This window comes from Balaenoptera borealis, assembly GCF_965194805.1.
Source record: "Balaenoptera borealis genome assembly, chromosome: 6".
Taxonomy (NCBI): domain Eukaryota; kingdom Metazoa; phylum Chordata; class Mammalia; order Artiodactyla; family Balaenopteridae; genus Balaenoptera; species Balaenoptera borealis.
The window spans coordinates 27,977,124-28,003,728 of NC_138863.1; the positions used below are offsets into that span (position 1 = coordinate 27,977,124).

General features: G+C 40.7%; 1 protein-coding gene and 2 pseudogenes across 10 annotated transcripts in view; all 3 read left to right on the top strand.

Moving 5' to 3' along the window:
• LOC309630743 (uncharacterized protein C2orf80) lies at window positions 1–24,486 on the top strand. Of its 8 annotated transcripts, none has more exons than XM_082396397.1 (7): window positions 1–4,178; window positions 6,247–6,328; window positions 8,279–8,361; window positions 9,677–9,764; window positions 10,153–10,224; window positions 16,452–16,539; window positions 16,830–24,486. In XM_082396397.1, the coding sequence occupies exons 1-7, from the start codon at window positions 4,138–4,140 to the stop codon at window positions 16,913–16,915; spliced, it is 540 nt and encodes a 179-aa protein (XP_082252523.1). In that variant the 5' UTR covers window positions 1–4,137; the 3' UTR covers window positions 16,916–24,486. The 8 variants fall into 8 exon arrangements, 6 of the variants coding, with proteins under 6 accessions (XP_082252523.1, XP_082252520.1, XP_082252519.1 ...); XR_014245911.1 differs by lacking the exon at window positions 1–4,178 and having other exon boundaries at window positions 6,073–6,328; window positions 16,830–19,073; window positions 22,239–24,486; XM_082396394.1 differs by lacking the exon at window positions 1–4,178 and having other exon boundaries at window positions 6,073–6,328; window positions 16,830–16,951; window positions 22,239–24,486.
• LOC309630928 (gamma-crystallin A-like) overlaps window positions 20,418–26,605 on the top strand; it is a 9,256-nt pseudogene continuing 3,068 nt past the window's right edge. Inside the window, exons 1-2 of the transcript in view lie at window positions 20,418–20,421; window positions 24,410–24,748. The product of the transcript in view is annotated as a gamma-crystallin A-like (transcript). The remainder of the gene's footprint in view (window positions 20,422–24,409; window positions 24,749–26,605) is intronic.
• LOC309630747 (small ribosomal subunit protein uS12 pseudogene) lies at window positions 26,073–26,603 on the top strand (annotated as a pseudogene). Its single transcript has one exon. The product of its transcript is annotated as a small ribosomal subunit protein uS12 pseudogene (transcript).

A 26,605-nucleotide genomic window follows, 5' to 3' on the forward strand; every position in this document is an offset into this window, starting at 1 on the left:
GGGAGGGCAGGGGTGAAGAAGCCTAGCAAGGTCAAGGCTAAAGCCTTCCAGGAGTTTCCCCGAGGAAGGAGCATCTCCTGAGAAGGAAATTGTGGAAAACGTAATAAAGGAGACATTACCAACATGGAGTCAATAAGCTGAAAAATAACTTTTAGTTTATTCTAATACTTTATTTATAATTTCAAATAAATTGTAAACAGCTACACTAGAGGAAAGACAATTTTCTTTCCAATCTCTCTATAGAAAATAATTATTACAAAATCTTTGTCACATCAAGAGGTAATCAAGAGTATGCAAGAAAAAAAGATTTTAGGGTATGTTGGTGAGCTAATAAAGATAATATTAATACTGAGATTTTTCTCTTTATTTTTAATGTTTGTGGTATTTATTAGCTCTTTCAAATGTGTAACTTGTGGTGATTAATAGTTCTAAATAAACATTCAATCTTGTATTCACATTTTTGCATTCTTTGTCTTAAAGAGCGTCCCCAAATTGTATAAACTTCAGGCTCACAAAACCTGGAATGTTCTGAGTACAATATAAATTCAAGATGGAGTGAACAACTAGTCTATAAAAGTCCAAATCTAGAGTGTTACTGTCACTCACAGAACACCTGAGATATCAGGTAGATGAGAGACTTGGAAGGTGCAGAGGGGCGGAAAAGAGAGTTGAGTGGTAATGATAACAGACACCCAGGACTAGATGGGCCAGAGTGACAGTCTGCCCCTGTCCAAGGGCATGGAGGACACTCACTCACAGGCCATGGTTAGGCGTTTAGATCTTCCTCTAAGGGCAACGGGAAATCATCAGCAAGCTCTAAGCAAGGGAGGAAGTGTTCCAGATGAGGAAGCAAGTGTGTGAGCAGGGAGACCACTTGGCAGGAGAGAAATGGTGACAGTTGTTCAGGATTTCCCCTGCCCCATGTCTACGGTCACCAAGTAGAATCAGCCTGCCTGTGGGGAGCCAGAGGTTCACTGGCTCCCCCAGAAATCCTCGCTTGGTCAGTTGACTCCTGAGTCTGCAGCCGAGTGCTACAAAAACCCCTGGGGGAGGTGGACAGCTCGCATGCTCTCTGCTTTCCATGAATCATTTAGATGGGAAACTGAAGCCTGCTCAGATAAAAGGATCTCTGAACTTCAGGTCAGGATCATACTCCTGTCCCAAATGTATGACTTTTTCTCCCCCTTCAGGGAGTATGGGTGTATTTAAAAAACAAACTATTTTCATTCAGTCACCGTTTCCTAGCAACCAAACAAAAAGTATCTATTTTCCGGATGCCTGTGAGCCCCAGCCCAGTGGATGCTCAAGCACGCCTCCGGAAGCAGGGAGAGAACAGAAGCACTGAGATCACTCGGTTGGTGAGAGATTCTGAAAGGGGGAATGTGTTAATAGAACACGGTCTGAAGGACCTGTACCATAGATGCGGGGGTGCAGAGCAGGGACCTGCAGGGAGTGTGCAGATTTGCTTCAGGGCACGATATTCCTATAGAAAATGGGGGCTGTGACTTCTGGGGGGGTTGGTTTCTATGAAACAGCTAATGCATGAGGCAGCTGACATCTTTCCAGCAGCTCTTTTATGTGTATTTCCAGCCAGAGTCTTGTTTTCATTAAAACTCTATAGACAGAAAAGAGGGGCAACTGGCTGAATTCAAATCTAAGCTGAACAGAGTCTGTGCAAATGGTCCTCTTTCAACCAGGCACAGATACTCAATGCATGGAAGTCACTGAACTGGATAGTTGGCAGAAACCTCTTCAATCATTCAGTGCTTTTTTTACAGAGGAGGAAACACAAAAACACAGAGAGGAAAATGAACTCGTCCAAGGTAGCCTCACAGCGTCTCCTAACCTCCAGCCTAGTGGGAATGGAAGATGCTCATATTTTAAAAATCTTTATAAGAATTCCCTGGCGGTCCAGTGGTTAGGACTCTGTGCTTTCACTGCTGAGGGTGCGGGTTCATTCCCTGGTCAAGGAACTAAGATCCCGCAAGCCGTGTGGTATGGCCAGAAAAAAAAAAATCTTTGCATATTATGCCACATTGAGTGGTAAGGGGGAGGAAGAATGGGTCTAAGAGGAAGGTGTCCCAACAACCAAGAGACTCACATTTTATAATTGGTGTTCCTGAAATTCAAAGGACTAGCTCAGAATTACAAAACAAGAATAGGTTAGAGCAAATGCTAAATCTTTTGCTTTTTAAAAAGGCATCTAAGCAAAGGAAGTGCCACTCCCCCACCCCAGTCAAGGAAGTGAGGTAGGACAAATGTTCTACCAACAAATGTTTTTTAAATTTTTGAGTTAGAAGAATGATAGCACATGCCAGCCCTTATGGAGTTGTGGAATGTTAGGGTGAAAGGTGCTCTGGGTGATGTTAACCAGGTTCATCACGTTTCAGATGACACCTGAGACTGGGGTGCAGAAGAGCCAGGAGGCTTGGCCACGGCCACGGCCACAGCAGTCAGCGGTGGAGTGGACTCCACATTCTGGCGTCTGGCCTCCTCAGGTGCAGCACTTTTCCTTGTCTAGGACACCAGGCAACCTTTCTGGCTTGCAGTGTCCTATCCCAATTGATTCTCCTATAGGGCGCAACATTATTCTCTTTATAGTTAAGCCGTTCCTATGGAATGCTCTGACTTTATTCCCTTTTTTACATCCCATCCAAGGCTTTAGCAGATGTAGCCACAGCAAGAATGGTCCAAAATAATTAAACCAATTCGGTGAAGAAATTATTTAAATCAGTGGCATCCTGTTTCCTCTCTGATTATTGTTGGAGAGCTGAATCGAATAAAGTTTAATGTTTATATGCTACAATTAAAAAAAAGTTTCTAAAGTTTATTTTCCCAACCATTTCAGAGTAGTGATTTAAAAACATGTGCGTAATTTCAAAAGTACAGAAGGTAATATAATGAACATCTATGGACCTATCATCCCAGAGACAACAGATGTTAACAATTTTCTTATATGTGTATTAGGGTTCTCCAGAAAAACAGAAACAACAGGATGTGTATATATACGTAAAGAGAAAATTAGTTTACTGAATAGGCTCATGTGATTGTGGTGGCTTGACCAGTCCAAAATCTGATGGGGTAGGCTGGCAGGATTGAGACTCAAGGAAGAGTTGCAATTCAAGTCTGAAGGCAGTCTACTGGCAGAATTCCTTCTTGCTCAGGAAAGGTCAGCCTTTGTTCTTTTAAGGCCTTCAACTGATTGGATGAGGCCCACCCACATAATGGAGAGTAATCTGCTTTACTCAAAGTCTACTGATTTAAATGCTGATCTCGTCCAGAAAACACCTTCACAAAAAGAATCAGAATAATGTTTGACCAAATATCTGAGCACAGTGGCCCAGCCAAGTTGACACATAAAATTAATTAACCATTACAACTTGCTTTAAATCTTTTTTAAGAAATAAAACATTGCAGATAAAGTTGATATCCCATTTATACCTCTCCCTGGGCACTCCATTCAATAGTGATGATTTCTAAAATTAACTCCTTTTTGTGACTTCAGGCCCCCTTTGACCCCATCACCTGAACTTCAATTTCTGGTTCAATGTGGGGGTGAGAACTGAAGGTATGGCCTCATCTTTGCCATCACCACACGTTCTTACCAGGACCTGCTAGCCATAGGAAGTTGTACATGGGTTCTATAGAAACCTCCATCATGAGCGGGGAACCAGGTAGGTTCACGGAGAGTCACTATGTTGAAGGCACACAAAACTCAAACATAATCAGATCACAAACCATCTTTATTTAGATGGTTCTGTCTAGATAGTCTCATCCACGATTACATGAGCTGTGTCTGTTTTATTGATACTTGCAAGGTTATGGCAAGAATAAGTAAGTGATGAATATTGGAAAAGTGTGGAAGGAATAAGAGGTGTCAGATAAACTCAAGGTACAGTGCACTGGCCTCCAGACAGCTTTCTGACCTGGAACCTGCTGGATAAGAGGCCTGCACACTCTCGGATCCCTTCCAGAGCCTAGGACTCCATGACTGGTATTAGGAGTGATAGCATCCCTAACTCAAATTCTCTCTGATTTGCTGCTGTAGCTTCTAGGCTCAGAGAGGCTGGGTCTTTCCAAAGGAAAACAGGTGCAGTGTAGCTGCAGATACCTGCTCAGCTGGATAAGCTTTTAATCATGGAAAGAAGACTACTAAAGAAGGAAATGAAAAAACTCCTGTAAGTCTGATTGAGAATAACTTACATTTACTGCACTGAGCATTTGGTGGGGTTTATGTCATAGATGGTCTGGATATTGACAGTGGAGTAAAAACCTAAGGAAGAATCTGTTCCTGGGCTATAGGAGAAAGCCGGATGATCTGGCCTCTGTCTCCTGCCCAAGAGGCCTCACATGTGGTGCAAAGCAGGATGCTGAATCTCTTGGGAGGATGTTTCTGCCAGCAGCGTGCACATCTGAGGCATCCCCATTCTAGAGTCAAAGATCTGAGCCCACAGTCCCAGCCTGTGCTGGGCAGGGTATGCCTTTGAAAGGGCCCGACTGGTAAAAGATATAGGAGAGATTTCTGGAAAAATGTACCCAAGGGCCCAGCATTTAAATTGCAGACTCTGCTTCTTCTATTGTCAGGCTTATTGATTAAATAATTTACCTCCATTTTCTGCCCTCCGAACTTTGTTTTAAACACATAAAGAAAACATTAAGTTTTCCCATGGAAATTTTTTTCCTCCTGTGCTAGCTTTTCTTTGACTTGGTACTTTGGTAAGAGGTTGGTGAAAATCACAGACCATATAAAAAGAGGAGGAAAATGTTATTATGTTCTAGTTCATGATTATAGGCACAACAATAATACCCTTTTATTAGAGACCTTATCATAGTCCCCAGTAAGTGCCCTTTCTCTGCCTACTAAGATAATTATCTTTTAACAAGTTCTTTAAGAAATGCTGCAATAGGGCTTCCCTGGTGGCGCAGTGGTTGAGAATCTGCCTGCCAATGCAGGGGACACGTGTTCGAGCCCTGGTCTGGGAAGATCCCACATGCCGCGGAGCAACTAGGCCCGTGAACCACAACTACTGAGCCTGAGCGTCTGGAGCCTGTGCTCCGCAACAAGAGAGGCCGCGATAGTGAGAGGCCCGCGCACCGCGATGAAGAGTGGCCCCCGCTTGCCGCAACTGGAGAAAGCCCTCTCACAGAAACGAAGACCCAACACAGCCAAAAATAAATAAATTAATTAAAAAAAAAAAAGAAATGCTGCAATAAACTATGTATGAATTCATACATGTTTACATGTATGTGTTTGGAGGTCAACATAATAAAGAACGAAACCATAATTAGGAATGCCAGTTCCTCTACATATCTCATCCAAAGAACTGGAATTTCAAAACTGATATAAATATAATTTTTTATATATATATATAGTTTAATTTTACCCAAAGAATCTATTTAGACTACTTTAAAGTGCCTTGGAATTACAAAGCAAAATTTCAAGAATTTTTATCAATCTAGAATAACTTAACGACTCAGAAGAAGGGCTTTTGGAACCCCAAAGCAAATTTATCCCCAGCATAGGAACTTGCCCAAAGTGTTTGGTAAAGACCTTGACAAACAGAACTGATCTTATGTAACATTGTGAGATCGACCTTGGAGACCCCAGAGTCCTTTTTCCTATATCCATTCCCTCTTCTTGACTTTCCCAGGGTAATACGACTTTCTATTCACCTCCCAGGGCCCTTATTCTACCCTCCCCTTATTAAAAGTCTGTTAGGAAAGGCTCTGATAAGGATACGCTAAAGTAGAATCACTAATATGTTTTTACACATAACTCCTCCTAACGGTATTTGCATTCTAATGGGAAAGAAGCCTTCAGACAAAAGAACACATCTGTACGGAATATCATATATCTGGAAGTTATCAACTTTGGACATCCTGCCTGAATTTAGCAAGGGCAGCAAGGGAATCTTTATTTTAAATAGTGGGTCTCAATCCTTTTGGTTTTGTAAAATCTGTTCTGCCTTTGGGGATTTATCATACTCCCTGCTTTCCTAGAAATTCAGTTCTATATGAGTTTAATTTTACGATAAGTGTGATTTGTTCATGATGGTTAGACACTTTAAACCTGCAGGGTTGCAGAATGGCCGTTTAAATCAAAATGAATATTAACTCAGCTACCAGAGCCATCGGTGACTTCGCTTGTATTTGGTGGAGGAGGGAGGGATGGGGAAGGAATGTTCTTCTGCAGACCGTGCTCCCATGTCTTTCCCGCTGGTTCAATCCTGCTCTCTTGCTTTTAAGGGGAGATTATATTGGCATCAGACTTCGGGAAAATGAATTTGACCCAAAAGGAAGAAGGCAACTCACGTTTCTAGATGATATGGTAAAGAAATGCATGCTGCCACAAGTCACATCTGTGTAATATGTGTATTATGAGGACAGAACAAGGATCTGATATCTATCATAAGCAAGGCTAATCTTGATCCCCCCAGAATGTCCTCTTCCTCATCTTCTCAACCTAGGATTGTCCATGTGGTCTTTTCAACTCATTAAACTGAAACAAGAAGAATGAGAAAATTAAAGTCATGAGACTTTTGCTCTTTATTTACTATCAGGAGAGAAAAGATTTAAAAGCAAAACGAGTACAAGATTAAATGTGACAGACATGATGTTAAAAGCTTGTTGACGAGATTAACTACCGTGTAGTTCTCAAATATAATTTTTTACCATTTATGGAGAAAACCAAATAATTGAATAATCCTAAAAATCCTTTTTTATTATATTTTACATGTTGAAACTCAGATTCATACTATGTAATCAAAGTTCACTTTACATAAATTAAGGAAGCTATGTAAAGATCTAATTCAAAAGAGATTAGTAAACCCTCAGCTTTTTTATGCTACCCATTTACTATTCTTGCACTAATGAGGAAGAAGAAATCACCTGTCCCTCCCCGCCCCCTTCCCTTCCCTGTCTGATTTCTCTGGAGCTGAACGAGCAGTTAAGGCTTGGTGTTCTAAACTACTTCTCTGTGCACATATTAAATGGAGAAATTAAATCAATTAGATAAGTGCTTCTCAAACTTTAATGAGGTCTTATTACAAGACCATTTTGATTAAGGGGTTCAGGGCTGGGGCTGGAAATTTGCATTTCTAATGAGCAAACAGGTGAGGCCAGGCATGCTGGTCCAGGCATTAATCTTCGTATTAGGTTTCAACAAGTGAGCACGGTCCTTCCTTCCCTCCTTCCTACCTTCCTTCTTTCTTTCCTCCTTTCTTTCTTTCCTTCTTTCTTTCCTTCTTTCCTTCCTTCTTCCTTCCTTCCTTCCTTCTTTCTTTCTTTTTCTTTCTTTCTTCCTTCCTTTCTTCCTTTCCTTCCTTCCTCCCTCCCTCCCTTCCTTCCTTTTCACTTTGGTTCAGTCCCTGAAAGAAATAATTACATTGTTATAATTACATTGTTTACACAATGTTAGAGTTACATAGAACCTTGGAACCCATCTACAAACACAAAAACAAAACTGACCTTCCTTTTTCTGGGGTTGGGGGTGGGGAGGAGAAAAGGAATGTTTTGATAGATAAATGGCAAATACGCTTAGAAATTATCAGGAAAAGGTAGTGGGGAGGATAGGAATGAACGTGAAATTGGTCCTCAGCTTTTTACCACATATAAGACTCTTAGAAAGTCACTTGGTCTACCTCCAGTTCTCTGCTTCTCCTGGACCCTCCTCCTGGGAGGTCCTTCTCCACCTGTAGAAATTCTCCTCATCCCCCAAGCCCCAGCTCCACTGACGCCTCCTCTCTGAAGCCTCCCAGGATTCCCCCAACTCCTCAGATGGACACACCACCTCCCCTGTGACCCTGGGCACTCAGTTCTTAGGTTCCACAGAATTAGAAATTGTTCTCTGTGTCCCTCTTCTCTATCTTCCCCTTTTTCTATTTTAAAATTCAAGGAAACTGCGGCCCAGAGAACAGCAATTGCTCACCCAAGGATATAGTACCATGAGTTGTTGGCAATACCTAGATTTGAACCCAGATTCCCTGATTCCCAGTTTAGTATTCCATGAATCTATCTTTTCATTTTTGGCTCACGCGCACACACACACACACACACACATACACACAGACTGCTCTAGTGGGAGGTAAATGTAATGCCTGAAGAACACTAGTTATTTCTGCCTGAGCATCAGGTTACTGGACACAGCTGGTGATCCTCACTTTTGTGGACATGACAAACGAGTAGAATAGGCTTAGCAGTGCCATTGTCATTGTGCCTAGCACGTGCTTCGGCCAATGTCTCAGCCCGTTCCTTTGCTGTCTGTGCTTCCTGTTTCCAGGCACACTATGACTTGGCCATCAGTGTTGCTTTGCAGTGGCTGGATCACTCAGAAGACTTAACTTGGCTGGAGTGGAAGAAAGTGTAAGTTGAATAGTTTTTTTTTTTTTTAACTGAGTAATGACAGAGGAAGTTCACCACAAGGCACTCAGATTTAAAAATACTATGGGGTACGTATCCCTCTCCAACTAGAAACCTGAAGAAACCTTCACAGTTGTCGATTTGAGGAAGTCATATGCATGCTTACCTATTTTGCATCTCTGTGAGTTGGTTCCTGTCAGATGCAGATCTTTCTTGCATAGAATGTTCTGCCTTAGAAATACAACTGTGCTTTATTGTGTACGTGCCTTGAATTTTTTTTAAAAAAATGATCAGTTCTGTGGGTAAGGCTGCAATCTTTTCCTAAGAACTATTAAACACAACTTCTTAAGCATTTAACCAGATGTGCGCCTGAGCTGAGCGGCTTGCATCACCACTGCTGGAATCCTTGCCGGGATTATTGGCGTCTTCTCCCGTGTGTGCCGAGCAGACGCATTCAGTTAGGAAGATCATGAAACGAATGAGGCCAGGATTGAATCGCTTGTTCTGGAGGCCAGCTGTTTTTCCTGCTCTGTGGCTTTAGAACACACACCTGGTGCTGAATGGTTGTATCAGTTAGTATTTAGTTGTAATAAGCAGAAAATCCAGTTTAAACGGACTTAAGCAAAAAAATAAATAAATTTAAAAAAGGAGAGAGGGAGGAGAGATTTATTGCCTCTGTATCTGGAAAGTCCACGGCTAGGTCCTCATTAGGCATGGCTTAATTCAAAACTCAGACCAAGTCATCAGGATCTACCTCTTGGCTATTTCCTCTGGATGGACGCTATTCCTAGTTTTAGCCCACTTTATCACGACATTCAGGCCAGGGGAGAATGGACTTTTTACAAATCACAGAATTGTATCTCAATGGTTCTGTTTGCTCTGACTTATCTGGGGGTGCTAGCTAACTTAGGCCACAGTGTGTTTTCCATCCTTGGAATCTAGGGGTGTCATCAGCTTCCCTAGAAGCTTACAGGCTTACAGGGGGTTAAGGCAGTTACCCCCAAGCAAACTGCCACAAGAAGGGGGAAGGATATAGGTTGGCGAAACCACAATTTTCCACCATAGTGGCCAGTCTGCCAGGGTTTGATAGCTGCAGAAATGTGGATAGATGAGGGCAAATTCGTCACCACTGTTGGAAGATTCAAAATTCAAAGTGTACACTTTACTGATGATGGATTAATCATATCAATTTTGTGAATAGCATAGCACACAGCTGTTGGTAATTACTTATTACTTATGATTATTGTCACAACCTTAGCAGGTGTCAAACAAAACAAGAATAAACCCTCCATTCTTATTTATTCATATTCCCCCTTAGGAAAATGCCATTTCGGGGTAGACCCATATATCCAAACCACAGAGAACGAGAAGCAATGATTTTATCATCTTATGCTGGAATCTTAATGGTAAGGAAAAGAACATTATTTGCATACATGGAGATTTTGTATCTACAATGTGCATTTTCATATTAATGAATATTTATCTTACTTTTTCAACCAATGTTTCTAAATATGTAGAATTTACTAATATTAAATTTTTATTTTTAAAGATTAATAAAAAGACTGACTTCTATATTGTATTGTGAAAACATTTATTTAAGGGGAAAAAATAACACATAGATAATTGGTATTAGGATACTGTGATTTATCCATTTATTTAGAAGTCATTTATTTGGTGCCCATGCTCTCCAGGCATGGTACTGGATATATGGGAGCTATAATAGCTTTGTTTTGTAATAAAAGAAAAGCCATGGTATGATAATACATTTTTGTTATTGTCATTGTTGTTTAACAGAACAGTATCCCAATTGAGGAAGTCTTTAAAATTTATGGGGCTGATTCTTCTACCAATTCTGGTGCTACCAAGGTAGGGATGACCTGAGACTATCAATATAAGGGATTTTTAGAGAGAATTTCTTTATTTTATGAATTCATAATGTTGCATTTCCAGGCATGAAATAACAGTTTTATATCATGATGGATAAAACCAGATGTAGCCATATCTTACCTGGGTAATAAATGTAAGATATTTTCCTTATGTAGAGGACTATATTCATAATACCAAATGCAGTTTATGGAAGGCCAAATAGAGGCAGCCAATAGAGCACCAGGCTTAGAGTCTAGATTCTGCCTCTGTCTCTGATTAACAGAATTTCTCACTTACACCTTTCATAATGTGGATCCGGTAAGTCCAAGCACTCCTCTTGTATGATATACTATAACTTCTAGCACTAGGACAAGATCTACAACATTCATTCTCATGAGAAATTATCTAGTTTACTGCTGCCACATTTCTCCTGCCCACAAGACTACTTGGAAGTCAGTCTAATAGAAGCACTAATGATCTGGGAGTCCAGAGACCCAGGGTGAGTTCTGACTGGGTCCCTTTCCCTCTTTGGGCTTCCATATACTAATCTTAAAAAAACAAAAACAAAATCGAAAACAGAGTATTCTGAATGATCTTTATGGTCAGTTCAGGTTTTGCTGTTTATGAATGTATGAACCTTTAGTAAACATTTAAAATATGGGCTTCTATTTAGAGGTGAACTACTCATCCCTTTAGATATTTCTAGAAAAGGGAAGAAGAAAGGGCAGATGGGGTGGGGTTGGCAGGGATGTGCAGTGGGAGGGAGTCAGGGAAGGAAGCAGGGAGAACCCACACCCTCACACGAGGACTTCTGCTCACACAGTTGCTTTCAATGCCCCCCACCAGGATTTGGATGGGAGGCGAGGGCAGGGGCAGGGCTACGGCCACAGGAATGCCTGCATCCTTTGTTCTCTTACCAGCAGACCATACTGCAGACAGTGGGGTCCTATAAAGGAAAGAGTCCACCAGGGCCAGCTTAGGAGTCAAGCATTTACTCAGAAGTGTTGTAACTGAATCCAATGGCCCTCTCACCTTAATCCGTATGTAAGCTGGCCTGGTCCTGAGAATCAAGTTCCCTTGATTACAGAGGAAATCAGTACCTCCTCTCTGATCACTCTGATTTCAACTCTATCCATTCATTCATTCATTCACTCATTCACTCACTCGTTCATTCAATATAGTTGTAGGTGCAGGGATACAAGGGTGGGTGAGTCAGAAAAGATGACTTTCTCATGGATCTCATATCTTGGAGCTGACATTCTACCTTGGCTGAGGTATAAGCCACCCCAGACTCAGTGCTCCTCAGAGACCCAAGCTGTTCTTGGCTTTTAAAGAAAGCCCAGCTCTTTTATGTTCTTACAGAGACAAGTAAACCATGCTGCTTCATTCCTGTTTGTTTTTTCTGCAGCTTTCTCCCTTCCAGGCTGCCCTCTTCTCCCCTTTCCTCAAACCCTCCCCGCCAACACATACATATAAATATCTGAGCCCAAGCTCCTCTGCTTCAGACATTGTGTTTTCTCCCCCTTCATCTTCTGTGCCTGGGAGAGGTCTAGAGCAGGCCGCAGGCACCTCTGCTTGGTTGGTCTCAGCTCAAGTGGCCAGAGAGCAAATACGGAAAATCACATCCTGGAGGGAATGGCACCGTGAACCCCTCCAGTCTTAGCTGGGTTATCCATCAAGAAGGTTTGCAAACATGGGTGTCAGAGTAGCTCAGATGAGCCAGATTCATTAAAGGGGCCAGAACAGGAAGCCGCACTGTTTACAGTGGGCTGGCCAATCTCTATCCATCCATCCGGCCTTTCACTCATTCCTTAAAGAGCCTTTATTCAGCACCTTCTCTGTTCTTCACAGTCTCTGTCTTCACAATCAGTCACCGATAACAAAAAGTCCAGATGTACAGGTAGACTACATAATGACCAGTTCTGCAGGGAAATAAATCGTATCCTCAGAGAGGGGGTGTTGTCGAACTCAAGTTCACGAGCCTGATGCACAGTGAGACCAAATGACCGAAACGTCTAAGTTTGGAGCAGAGCAAAGTTTATTGCAGGGCTGAGCAAAGAGAACGGGGCAGCTTAGGCTCAAAAGACCCAAACTCCCTGATGGGTTTCAGGGAAGACGTTTTTATAGGCAAAATTTGTGGGGAGGGCTGCAGAGTATGTAAACCTCCTCTGATTGGTTGGTGATGAGGTAACTGGGTGGTGTTCTGGGAATCTCAATCATCAGCCTTCTGGGTCCGTGTGCCCGTGCTCAGCCTGAAGTGACCTCCTCCACCTGGGTGGGAGCCTTAGTTCCCATAGAGGAACTCAGAGATACGTATCAGATTGCCATGAACATCCCCTGAAGAGGAACCAGGACCAGCCCCCATCTCTGCACTACTGTTCTCTCTCTGCGTTCAGTCACTCCCCTCACTGGTAACTGTTTGAATCTGCCCTTTGGAACTCAGGGAATGTCTGATGCTTTTTTTCTACAAACACAAAACGGGGGACATGGAAAGGATTTGGTGTCCAGGAGAGCTCCACAGGGTCCTGCTTGGTGTCAATTCCCCCTTTTCTTTGAACTCCTCAATCTTGAGGGGAACAGGTGTTGGACAAGAAACGGAATAATGTTTTGGATAAAGAGGTTAATCATAACTCAGCAGAGGAACTCGGTTTCAGGGGGACTGGGTTTCAGGGGCTTTTTTTCAAAGACCTGAGTTTGTTTATTGTTACAGAATATGAGTGTCCTGTACGTGAAAGGCCATTTGTGTGAGGGTTAAGTATGAGGATCCTAGAGCCAGGTAGCCTGGGTTCGAACCCCAGCTCTACCGGCTACCAGCAGATTAATCCTGGGCAAGTCTTCTAAGCTCTATCAGCCTGGATTTCATTTGTAAACACAGGGACCAGAAGATGGGGTTTCTGTGGGAAATGAGGTGAGTTATATCCGTAAAGCCCTTAGTGGTTGGCACATGGTAACCTCAAAATAACAGCTATGGTTAAGGTTCTGGTACCCAGGGGGAAGGGGGTGTATCTGATTTCCTCTATATTCCTCTAAGTCAGGGTTTCTCCACATTTTGGGTCAGATAATTCTTTGTTGTGTGTGTAGGGGGTGGAGTCGGGGCTGTCCAGTGCATTGTGGGATGTTTAATAGCATCCCTGGCCTCTACCCATTAGATGCCAAGAGCTTCCCACTCCTGCCCCGTGATGTGACAACTAAAAATGTCTTTCAACGTTGCCAAATGTCCACTAAGAGGCAAACTCACAGCTAGTTAAGAACCACGTCTCTAAATATTCAAAAATTAAATAGCTCATCAAGCATCCATTGTATTATTAATACATTATAAACCTTGCCTATTTTAGATAACAAATTCTCACAAAGGGTATGAGATGATGTGAGCTACAGATATAAGCATCTGAGGATCATCTACCCCTGTGGACCCCACAAGCTCCTCACTGCCTCAAGGATGCCAGCTCAGGCCTTTCTCTTGTGGCTACACATCGGCTCTACTCAGGCACCCCCTCCACATCTTAAAGAATTAGCAGGACCTCTTAATGGAAACGAGCATTTCAAAGATTAAATTGTAAGAGCTATTTTAAAACAGTCCTTTGGGATTTAACATAACTTCAAAACAATGGTTTTAACTAGGAGGTGTGGTTGTTCAAAAAAAAATAGTTATTGACAAAGGTTCCTCTCTAACTGCTGCATGTATATGAATCACTTTTGATTCCTTCAGATAAAATGTCTCCCAAGCAACAGCTAAAATCCTTCCCACGCAAGAGCTTAAAGCTCTGTTGAATACTAAACAGATTATGTAGAATTTCTGGCCGCTGGAGTTGGCCACTTTGGTAGCACATGGGTACTGTGTGTGGGCTTGATGGCTTTCTTCAGGACTATTTGCTGCCACCTAGTGACAGAAAGGCCTCCTGGACTCAGAATTGTTCAATTCTGTTAAGCTTTGCGTTCTGCTCCCGATAAGGAGCTGGTTTTGGCTGAGAGGGAGCCATTTTTCTGCTGAGGAACATGGACCCACAGGGAAAAAAAATTTAACTAAGAACTTCACACAAGTGAGGGTTATTTGCAGTTAGCTTCAGATAAATATAAGAGGTCCTAGTCAATTTTAAACTGAAGAAAAAGGAGCATAAATCTTCCTTCAACAAATAAAGCAAACAATAAAAATATTCTTCAGCTCCCTTTGACAGAGAAAGAGGGGAAAAGGAAAGGGGGGCAGAGAGAGTGAAAACTGGTGTAACAGAGAGAGGAAAAAGACAAAGGCAGGTAACTAGAGAACACCAGAATCTCTTCTTTCCACACCCTAGTGTCTGACCATCCATCATTTCACTCTATCCAGACTTACATCCAGAGTCCAAAGCAAGCTCTTCAGAGGCAAACAGACTGGTGTCTAGTCCCAGCTCTGTCACTTGCTAGCTGTGTGGTACACTGAAGATATCAGTAAGTAACTTTGAAGTAAAAAAAGAGCATACGATTAACTCTAGGTTTAGGATTTCAACGTCATCCTACTTGAAAAATAATTTTTCTTATAAACCACGCAGGAAGCTATATTAACTGCTTGCATGAAGCCTCAGATTATCAGGAGTCATAGAATATGTGAGCTGGAAGTGACCTTTAAAATCCTCGGGTTCTCTCTTCTCCAGTGAACAAGGAAAAGCCTGTCTTTTTTTTTTTTTTTTTTTTTTTTGGCCATGCCACGCGGCTTGCGGGCTCTTAGTTCCCTGGAACCCAGGGCACAGCAGTGAAAGTGCCAAGTCCTAACCACTGGACCACCAGGGAATTCCCTGCAAAAGCCTGTCTTGAGTCTTCTAAGTGTAGACAATGCATCAGGGATGCCGTACGAGCTGGTTACACGCGGCATGTATCATCCTGCAGGGCTGTTATCACAGCCACCCTTGCTCCACACAGATACAAAGCCTCCTTTTAATTACTTTCTGTGTTTTAGGGTCATCTTTCTGAATAGATTACGTGCTTCTTGAGGTCAGAAGCCATCATTCATGCTTATGTTTAATTCTTTACAATACTGGATATGACACAAACTCTCAGTAAATATGTTTGCCATTTGAATAAAAGGCTGAGGTCAAATCTAGACGTGCCCGGCTGAGGTGGCTATAAGCTGTCCTGTCTATAAAGACAGCACGACCTCATTTATTGTTTAATCCAAATTTTCTGTCCTTTCTGTGAGAGGTGGTGGTTGCCCAGTAACTTGCTAGCACGTTCTCTGGTTTAGTTGATTAAACTTATCACAATGTGTAGTTACCCTGGTTGTCTAATAGTTTATTGGTTTTTTCTCCTCACTCAGCCCTGGAAAGGCAGGAACCTTGTCTGTCTTACCAACCACAGCTCCTAAAACAGGGCCTGACCCACAGTAGTGCTCACTGGAAACTTGTTGAATGAATGAAAGATTGAAGAGACAGTCCTAACCTTGAGGAAGTTTCCGGTGCAATGCAACAGACAGCGGGTTATAACTACTGCACACTGGGGGTGTTCTATGTGACGACGTGTTTTGAGTTCACAGATGAGTGAGTCAATAATTTGGCCTTGGGCTTCCCTGGTGGCGCAGTGGTTGAGAATCTGCCTGCTAATGCAGGGGACACGGGTTCGAGCCCTGGTCTGGGAAGATCCCACATGCCGCAGAGCAGCTGGGCCTGTGAGCCACAATTACTGACCCTGCGCGTCTGGAGCCTGTGCTCCACAACAAGAGAGGCCGCGATAGTGAGAGGCCCGCGCACTGCGATGAAGAGTGGCCTCCGCTTGCCACAACTAGAGAAAGCCCTCGCACAGAAACGAAGACCCAACACAGCCATAAATAAATTAATTAATTTTAAAAAATAATAATAATAATTTGGCCTTAGGATGGGATGGGGGGGTGCGGTGCCAGCACCGGAGAGGGGAGGTGGGAAGACATCGGGGCCAGTTTCCCAGAAAAGGTGATGTATGAGCCACATCTCAAAGGAAAAGTAGGAGCCTCTAGGCAGAAGAGGAGGAAAAAGCTATTCCAGGTAAAGGGAACCATGTGAAGAGCATCATTGTGTGAAAGAACATTCTAGGCAAAGAACGGCAACAAAAGGCAGCGTGGGAAAGTGCATGACCCATGAAACATGATCCTCAACTACTAGTAACGTGTCAGGATGGTGGGTTGGGGAAACAGGCCGAGTCCTGAAACAAGTGCTATAACCAGCAGCTGCTGACAGCACGAAGTGGGTGTAGCTTTTAAAAGTAGAACTGTTTTTTTTTTTCAGGTTCCCAGAGCTCCACCCTTCCACCTCTCCTTGCACCCTTTTGCCATGTTAACAGCACCCAAAGCAGCAGAATATGCCCACAAACAGAGTAAGCCTGTTAACTTCCATGGCTTAGAAAAATTTAAGTAAAACTAGGAGATGTACTTACAAAGTAAGGTCAAAGTTGTTATGGTAATAACATCATTCTGTCTGGTGGAATTTAAAAGAATCAGGAGCATTTATGACTTGATTTCCCTCCATCATTGAAATCAGGGAAGTCATTGCTCAGAAATTTTGGCGATGGAAGCAAAGCACCCTAGAAGGGAAGGATCTAAAACTGAGGTGGACTCATTTTAAAAAATGTTTTTATACAGACGTGATTACTACATGTGTCTCTAGGTGTCAAGTTAAGAAGGGGAGCAACGAATCAAAATGCCACCAGCAGCTCTACAAAGGAAGCAAATGTCACAGAATGGAAACCATAAAATAATTTATCTTTGGACACACAGCCAAAGAACGAAGTAGGTCTAAAAATGCAAACTGAACCAAACTGATACCAGGTGTTTGGGGAGTACTTTACTTATATTGTGGCTAAAAGTCTGGCCTTTGGGAGTTAGATGCTCTGGGTTTGAAACTAAAACCTGCTATATAATATACCAGCTGTATGACTTCGGGCAAGTTGCTTAACCTCTCCTCCTCTGCAAAATGGGAAGAATAATGGTACTTACCTCTTAAGGTCGTTGAAATGATTAACTGATATTATGCATGTTAAGAGATTAGAACAAAAAAAAGAGAGAGATTAGAACAGAGTAAATCCTAAATAAATATTGACCATTATAATCTTTTTAGCATTTGAGAAATACTATCCACAGTTAATCAGCTATTATTCTGTTGTTTCAAATAAGTGTGTTGAGGAGAGGATTTGTATTAATATCTATGTCAAATGTTCCTATTCTTGGTCCCTTTCTCACTAATGAAAATTTTATCTTTGCCTGCTTTGCATCTCTGCTGCTTCTGCCCTGCCCATCTAATTCATTGGGCGTTTATGCTTCAGAATTCAGAGAATGGTCAGAGATGGACAGGGCTGGAAAGTAAGGAGAAAGAAAGTAGGGTTCTTTGCCGTTCCAGCTCTGCATTCTCAATTGCAATGTGCAAAGTGAAAAGGAAATTTTAAAAGTCAGAGAGACCAAAGCTGAGCAGGGAAAGGATCAGAAAAGTGGTACAGACTGGCTGGCTGGGATGTTTTAGGGTTTTGTTGAATGAGAGACTCTGGGTCAGCTGGAGGGTTGTAAGGCAGGAAAGGGAAAGGGGAATTTTGAAAACAGAATCACTGGGATATGAATTGGGTTTGCTTCAAGAAACACAAGTGAAAATTGAAATTCCTTTTTATGTAGTTTGGTTGCTATACTATACATTTTTAAAATGTGAATCTCTGAATAGACTGGGTCACACAGGGCTCAGGATTTATTCAGATTTTCTGAGGCAAACTATTGACTGATTAGAAATGTAACCTTATCATAGCAAATGCTTTAAGAACTGCCTGAAATCTTTGGTCAAATCAGGGCTTTAATACGTGTTATTCTAGTAACAAAAATCATGCTATTAGGAAATATTTATGATATTGAGTTTTCTTTTAAAGGCCTTTGTTATAATGAGATTTGAAGGTGTAGCTTTTCTGGAACCATATCTTTGTTACTTAAGATCTTTTTGAGTAAGATGATGTTAATTTTTAAGATGTCAGTTTGGGGATAGCAAGCTTTAGAAAGTAAAACAGAACAACAGAAAATCAAAAAACAGTAATAACTCCAGAAATAACAACTCCAGAAATAACATACACGTATATGCACACATATACACACATATACTGATAATCTAGACCTTAAACTTAACCATGAAAAAATAAATCTCTGAGACAGGGGTTCATAGCCCCCTGAGGCTCATCTATACACCTAGGTACTGAAAATCTGGCTCTCAAGATTACTCATTGGTATGTTATTTTGAACGTATAATTTCATTCCTTGTATGTTCTTTTCCATAACCGTTGAAGACTGTTGGCTTCTTGATGGAAGCAGATCTTTTATTTCCTTATTATTTCCTACATGTATATAAAGTGCTTTGCAGGCAGTAATATTCAGTAATTATTACTGATTAGTGAATTGGCAGTAAGTGAATGGTCCTTAGGTGAGTGCTTTCAAACCGCTGTGCCCTACCCATACTGACTGAGAGGCTCATTTTAGGGACCAGCCATTTCTATAGGCTAATCGATGCTTGTGAGCCCAGGAGTGTCAAAAGAATAAGTGCCCATTTTGCAGTAGGATCAGATCCTGACATGAATCCCTCTCCTAAGGCCCCTTCTTGACAATCAAACAGCAGAAACCACATTCGTGTGGGTTTTTCATGCTTTATTATTTGTACTTTAGGCATCTCTTCCAACTCTTGGGTTATGTACTTTCTAAAGTAGTTTTTCTTTTTCTTTTTTTAAAATTTTTATTGGGGTATAGTTGTTTTACAATGTTGTGTTAGTTTCTATTGTACAGCGAAGTGAATCAGCCATATGTACACATATATCCCCTCTTTTTTGGATTTCCTTCCCATTTAGGTCACCAAAGAGCACTAAATAGAGTTCCCTGTGCTACACAGCAGGTTCTCATTAATTATCTATTATATACATATTAGTATGTATATGTCAATCCCAATCTCCCAATTCATCCCATACCTCCTTTCCCCGCTTGGTGTCCATACGTTTGTTCTCTATGTCTGTGTCTCTGTTTCTGCCTTGCAAACCGGTTCATCTGTACCATTTTTCTAGATTCCACATATATGTGTTAATATACGATATTTGTCTTTCTCTTTCTGACTTACTTCACTCTGTATGACAGTCTCTAGGCCCATCCACATCTCTATAAATGACCCAATTTCATTCCTTTTTGTGGCTGAGTAATATGCCATTGTATATATGGACCACATCTTCTTTATCCATTCATCAGTCTACGGACACTTAGGTTGCTTGCATGAGCTGGCTATTGTAAAGAGTGCTGCAATGAACATTGGGGTGCATGTGTCTTTTTGAATTACGGTTTTCTCTGGGTATATGCCCAGTAGTGGGATTGCTGGGTTATTTGGTAATTCTATTTTTAGTTTTTTTAAGGAACCTCCATACTGTTCTCCATAGTGGCTGTATCAATTTACATTCCTATCAAGAGTGCAGGAGGGTTCCCTTTTCTCTGCACCCTCTCCAGCATTTATTGTTTGTGGATTTTTTGATGATGGCCATTCTGACTGGTGTGAGGTGATACCTCGTTGTAGTTTTGATTTGCATTTCTCTAATAATTAGTCATGTTGAGCATCTTTTCATGTGCCTCTTGGCCATCTGTATGATGTCTTCTTTGGAGAAATGTCTATTTAGTTCTTCCGCCCATTTTTTGATCGAGTTGTAAAGTAGTTTTTCAACTATAATAGTAATACATGCTTACAGTAAAAATTTCAAAAGTACAAAAAATAGATAATGAAAAGTAAAAGAATCCTCACTTTCCCACATCCTTGTCCTACTCCTCAGAAATAACAACTGTTAATAATTTTCAATTCAAATATTTGCCATACATGTACATATACATATACATACACGCACACCTATCTGGTTTGTTAGAAATAACAAATAAATAAATTAAAGAAATAGTTTATTAAATGTATGAAAAATACGCTTTCACAGTTTATTGTTTGAAGAAATTTTTCATTTATATGTTTAAGCTTCTTAGTCTTTTCATTCGTGGCTTATGGATACTGTATTGTGTCTTTTAGCTGATGAACATTTTTTTAACTGCAAGATATCAATGCCTTATTCAGAATTTTTGATTCATTTCCAGTCACTGAATTTCTTCAATAAGGGAAAAAGAGAAATTATTTTTTAAAAATCCAGGTATTCTGGAAAACAGTTTTCAAGATTTCTTTTGTACTGTATTGGTATTAGTAGCTCATTTATTAGTCAAAATGGGTATGAGCAATACCATATCCTTGGAAAGGCAGAAAAAGAGTGAAAGACAAATAAGAACAAAGAACAAGGGCAACAAATGGAAAACATTAACAAATAAGATAGATATTAATTCAACTATATCAATAATCATTTTGATCATCAAAGGTCTAAATACACCAATTAAAAGACAGAACTCAATAGCCACAGACTACTGTATCTGGACAGCACAGAGCATCCCCCTCACTGCAGATGTGTTAAAGATGTATGTTAAGGAAAATATAGCAAATATGGCAAACTCTTTTTTTTTTTTAATTGAAGTGCAGCTGATTTACAACGTTGCGTTAGTTTTAGGTGTACAGCAAAGAGATTCAGTTATACATATATGTAGCAAACTCTTAACTGCAGAATCCAGGTGGTGGGCATATGTATCTTCATTGTACAATTCTTTCACGTTTCTGTATGAAAATCTTCATAATACAATTATGAAGAAGAAAAAAAAGACAGAAATTGTCAGAGTGGATCAAAAAACAAGACCCAATTATATGGTGCCTATAAGACACCCTCTTAACATAAAGACAAATATAGATTAAAAGTAAATGGATGTAGGGAATTCCCTAGCAGTCCAGTGGTTAGGATTTGGTGCTTTGACTGCGGTGGCCTGGGTTCAATCCTTGGTCAGGGAACTAAGATCTTGCAAGCTGCACAGCGCAGCCAAAAGGAAAAAAAAAAAGTAAATGGATGGAGAACAATAAATCACACTAAAACTAATAAAAAAAAAGAAAAGTAGCTATATTAATTTCAGACAAAGTTGACTTAGAAGCAAGGAAAGTTATTAGGGATAAAGAAGGGCATTACATAATGATAAAGGGGTCAATTCTCCAAGAAGACATAACAATCCTTAACATGTGTGCATCGAACAATAGAACATCCAACTATGTGAGGTAAAAACTATTAGAATTGCAGAGAGAAATCAATGATTCCATTTTCATTGTTGGAGACTAACACTTCTCTATCAGAAATGGAAAGAGGGCAATATAAGTTTAAATTCAAAGCAATATATAAGAAATTCAAAATAGTATGGTGCAGGCACAATACACAACTGCTAAGGGGCAAAGAAATGATTTGCTTTGGTCATGGTTAGTGAAAAGGAGTATTATTTTTATTATTTTTTTAAATTTGGAAATAATTTTGAGCTTAGAGAAAAGTTGCAAAAATAGTACAAAGAGCTCTCATATACATTTTACTCAGATTTGCTCATTGTTAACATAACATTTTGCTTCATTATCTTTACCATTTTTCTCTCTCTGTCTCTGTCCCACTCTTTTATTCTCTTCTTCTCTCTTTGTTTCTCTTTCTCTCAGTATATAGATATATAACGTTTTCTAAGCCATCTGAAGTTATATACACCATATCACTTTACCCCTATATACTTCAGAGTGTATTTCCTAAGAATAAAGTTACTCTCTTAAATAACCACAGGATGGTTATCAACTTCAGAAAGTTTAACATTGATACTTTACCATCTATGTATCAATTTAGTCAATTGATTCAGTGTCAATTGTTTTGTCAATTTTGTCAATTGACCAATACTGTCCTTTTTTATATATTTTTCCCGTGTGGGATCATATATTGTATTTAATTGAGAAATATAACTCAATTTCCAAATGTCTAAGAAAAATTCCATGTAAATTCTTTTGCACCCACTTTTATTTTAATTCATCTTTGTCAGTAATTTGGTATCTGATATTTGACCTTAACTCCCTATAGATTGAAAGCTAATATCTGTGTCCATGTTAAATTGATGTGCTTGATACAAAAATTATCTTTTTATTCTACAGGTCACTTAGAAACTTGGAATTGCACCATGGGAGTTCATAATAAATTCTCTGGGAGAAGAAAAGTCTCTGCATCATCTTAAAATTTCAACTCTTGCTGGCATATTTTTCTTTGCATTTAGCTTTTGATACAAAGTGCATTGAAGTGTTATTTCGGGTGTTGAGCTTTCTTAGAATCACATTGTTTGGCCATATTGTGGTTAAAAAAACAAGTATGTATCTTATGCTACTTCATTATGACTAGAAGATTGTTGGTTGGAGGATTTGGAGAATATATACTATTTCTGTGTCAGAGCAGACTGGCTTTGTAGGACATTTTACAAATGTTTAGCACTGAACATTTCAGAATGGTGGAGTAGGAGGCAGTTTTTCAAGTTTCAATCCAAAGTAAAATTAACCTGTCATCGATTGCCCTTACTATGTTCTCACATGGAAATATTTAAACTTATTTCAATAAAGCCTTAAAAGAAAAACAGGTCCAGGCTTTCTTTCAGTAAAATATAAGGACTACTAGGAAATGAAAATGATCTGGTCTTTCAACACATTTCCAAAATTCTGATTAGGCGCATAGTTGAGCTTATAAATACATGTAGTAACAATTTGACCAAATGAATGTAAGTATAAATTATACCACCTTAAGGTTTTGATGTGTCACCTTTCTGCAGAACAGTTTTCTTTAACATGTGCCAAAACTGGTGTGTGATTTGTTGACTTTTGCTGAAAATGGTGGTGTATTCCGATGTGGTTTTGTAGCTGGGGAGACCAACGCAGCCTTTTCCACACTGGTTCAATTACAGCTGTAACTGAAGCTTACCAGTACACCTGCCACATTAGGTATATCCTCTGGTCTCTGGGTATACTGTCTAACTTCATAGGACTCTGCCCAGTTTTCTTTTGTCTAGCTCTGCTACTTGCAAGGGAACACTTTTTCTTTGTGGCTATTAATGTCTCTCCTCTTAGCATCTGCACATTTTCTTTACATGCTGCCTGAGGACTTTCACAAATGCATCGTGGACATATTGCCAGCTGTAGGTGGCTGTCCCTCCATGGGTCGTGAACCGTGAAGGTGTTTGATTTCACCTTCCTACATACACACGGGACGACAGAAGAGCTGGGGATTGGGATCATCCTCTACCCCTGAATATCTGAAGAGTGCTTCTAAACCAATAGGTTGGCAGCAATGGGAAAAGCTTTCAAGCAGTCACCTGGGTCCTATGAAACAGTGTTGCTTCAGGGAGGGAAAACTCAGGCAAATCACCATGCTAGTTTTTGGGTTTTTTTAACATCTTTATTGAAGTATAATTGCTTTACAATCGTGTGTTACTTTCTGCTGTATAACAAAGTGAATCAGCTATACATATACATATATCCCCATATCCCCTCCCTCTTGTGTCTCCCTCCCACCCTCCCTATCCCACCCCTCTAGGTGGACACAAAGCACAGAGCTGATCTCCCTGTGCTATGAGGCTGCTTCCCACTAGCTATCTGTTTTACATTTGGTAGTGTATATATGTCCATGCCACTCTCACTTCGTCCCAGCTTCCCCTTCCCCCTCCCCGTGTCCTCAAGTCCATTCTCTACGTCTGCGTCTTTATTCCTGTCCTGTCCCTAGGTTCTTCAGAACCATTTTTTTCTTTTCTTTTTTTTTTTTTAGATTCCATATATATGTATTAGCATATGGTATTTGTTTTTCTCTTTCTGACTTACTTCACTCTGTATGACAGACTCTAGGTCCACATGATGCTAGTTTTGAAAACAAAAAGCAACCCTAGAAGCTGGGTTGAGGGGAGAGGGGAATGGGAAGATTCTGTGTATTTTCCTACTCCTGGAGCATCTCAGAGAGTCTTGGGAGACCTCTTTCTTTTTACCCCAAGGAGAAATGTTTAATCTCAAGACAAAATGTGGCTATTTACAAAATTTGCTGCTTTTCACCAGTAACTCAAAGTTATACATTTACAAATTGATTTTATTTTTTCATCTCATGAAAGTAATATATATTTATATAACAAAAAATTAAAGCAATTGAGAACAACAAAAAGGAGAAATAAAGACATAAAATTAAGACCTATAATCTTGCCATTCATTGATAAACATGATTGACATTTGGGCTTATACATTCACTGTTATAATCTTTTTTTTCCTGCATAAACATATGCCACAGCGTGCCTGCTGAGTGTCTACTGTGGGGTGGGGGGGATGTACCTCCCAGCTGACTCCCTGCTGTCACCTTGCTTTCCACCTGCAGATCACCTTCTACGAGGACCGGGGCTTCCAGGGCCGCCACTACGAGTGCAGCAGCGACCACTCCAACCTGCAGCCCTGCTTCAGCCGCTGCAACTCCATCCGGGTGGACAGCGGCTGCTGGATGCTCTACGAGCGCCCCAACTACCAGGCCACCAGTACTTCCTGCGGCGCGGCGACTACCCGGACTACCAGCACTGGATGGGCCTCAACGACTCCGTCCGCCCCTGCCACACAATTCCTTACATGATTCTTAGTTCAGCACGACTCATGTGAAAGCATCACTGATCCATGGCCATAAATTCCTGTTTATAAAAGTCAGTTTGTTTCAACTCAGGACTAGTGTTCACAGTGAAATAGCAAAGCCCAACTCTCAAGCATTTAAAAAAAAATTGATTGCCTTTACTATGCTCTCATATGGAAACATTTAAACTCATTTCAATAAAACATTAAAAATGGGCAGATTGTTTTTAGGCACAAGAAATCACAACAATATAGCTTCTAAAGTTGAATTTGGAAGTATCTAGCTGATCCCTAATTTCTAAATAAAAACTACCTTGTTCAGTAAAGAAAAAAATCTATCTAGATCATTATTTCTTAATGAACACTGACAGACTATGGGAGAACAACATAAGTATAATGTATTCTGACTGTATTGGCGATTATTTTCAATACCTTCTTTACGACCTACGGATCTAGAAACTAGAACAATATGTTTCTGCTTGCAAGTGGCTCCTTGTATTCAGCAGTCATTATCAACTAGTTTTTTACAAGGGTCAGAAAAAGATCATTAATTAGGATTTCATGGGACATGGTCCTCACCAAAATGCTGTTTAATGTTTTTTAATCACGTGGAATTTGTATTTCTACTTTCTGATGACACCAAATTATGTGTCGTGACAAGCAGATTCAAGAAGTGAAACCAAAATTCAGTTACAGAAATTTACAGATGCAAAAAGAGGTACAAGTAAGATAGAAACTTCTTTGAGGCAAGAAACTCAACTTACAAGTGACTTGGCAAAATGTTGGACATGTGGACTCAGAGTAAATATGAATTGTTGTAAGTGATGAGTGCAAAAGTGACTTAAAAACAAGCTTGAGGGGCTTCCCTGGTGGAGCAGTGTTTGCGAATCTGCCTGCCAATGCAGGGGACATGGGTTCGAGCCCTGGTCCGGGAAGATCCCACATGCCGCAGAGCAACTAAGCCCGTGCGCCACAACTACTGAGCCCGCGTGCCTAGAGCCCATGCTCCGCAACAAGAGAAGCCACTGCAATGAGAAGTCTGTGCACCAAAACGAAGAGTAGCCCCTGCTCACCACAACTAGAGAAAGCCCTCGCGCAGCAATGAAGACCCAACACAGCCAAAAATAAATAAATTAAATAAATAAATTCCAAAATAAAAATATTTAAAAACAAGCTTGAGGAGCTCAGCTCAGTGCTTTGTGATGACCTAGAGGGGTGGGATGGTAGGGGGAGAGAGGCTCAAGAGGGAGGGGATATATGTATATGTATAGCTGATTCACTTTTTTCTACAGCAGAAACTAACACAACGTTGTAAAGCAATTATACTCCAATTAAAAAAAAAATACATCTTTCGCTCAGGCCCGTGGCGCTGGCAGGATGGGCAAGTGCCGCGGTCTTCATACTGCCAGGAAGCTCCGTAGCCACCGACGAGACCAGAGTGGCATGATAAACAGTACAAGAAAGCCCATTTGGGCACAGCCCTGAAGGCCAACCCTTTTGGAGGTGCTTCTCATGCTAAGGGAATTGTGCTTGAAAAAGTAGGGGTTGAAGCCAAACAGCCAAATTCTGCCATCAGGAAGTGTGTCAGGGTTCAACTAATCAAGAATGGCAAAAAAATCACCGCCTTTGTACCCAGTGATGGTTGTTTGAATTTTATTGAGGAAAATGATGAAGTTCTGGTTGCTGGATTTGGTCGCAAAGGTCATGCTGTTGGTGACATTCCTGGAGTCCGCTTTAAGGTTGTCAAAGTAGCCAATGTCTCTCTTTTGGCCTTATACAAAGGCAAGAAGGAAAGACCAAGATCATAAGTTTTGATAATGAAAGCAGGATAGTAATAAATTTCCATATGCCAAAAAAAAAAAAAATACAAAAAACCCAAAAAAACA

Excerpts from the sequence above, each read along its gene's own strand:
- LOC309630743 (XM_082396393.1), top strand. The coding sequence starts at position 6,104 with ATGAATATTAACTCAGCTACCAGAGCCATCGGTGACTTCGCTTGTATT. Across the intron at positions 10,225-16,451 it reads CCAATTCTGGTGCTACCAAG|GTTCCCAGAGCTCCACCCTT; the intron begins GTAGGGATGACC and ends TTTTTTTTTCAG. Across the intron at positions 16,540-16,829 it reads AGAATATGCCCACAAACAGA|GTGTCAAGTTAAGAAGGGGA; the intron begins GTAAGCCTGTTA and ends ATGTGTCTCTAG.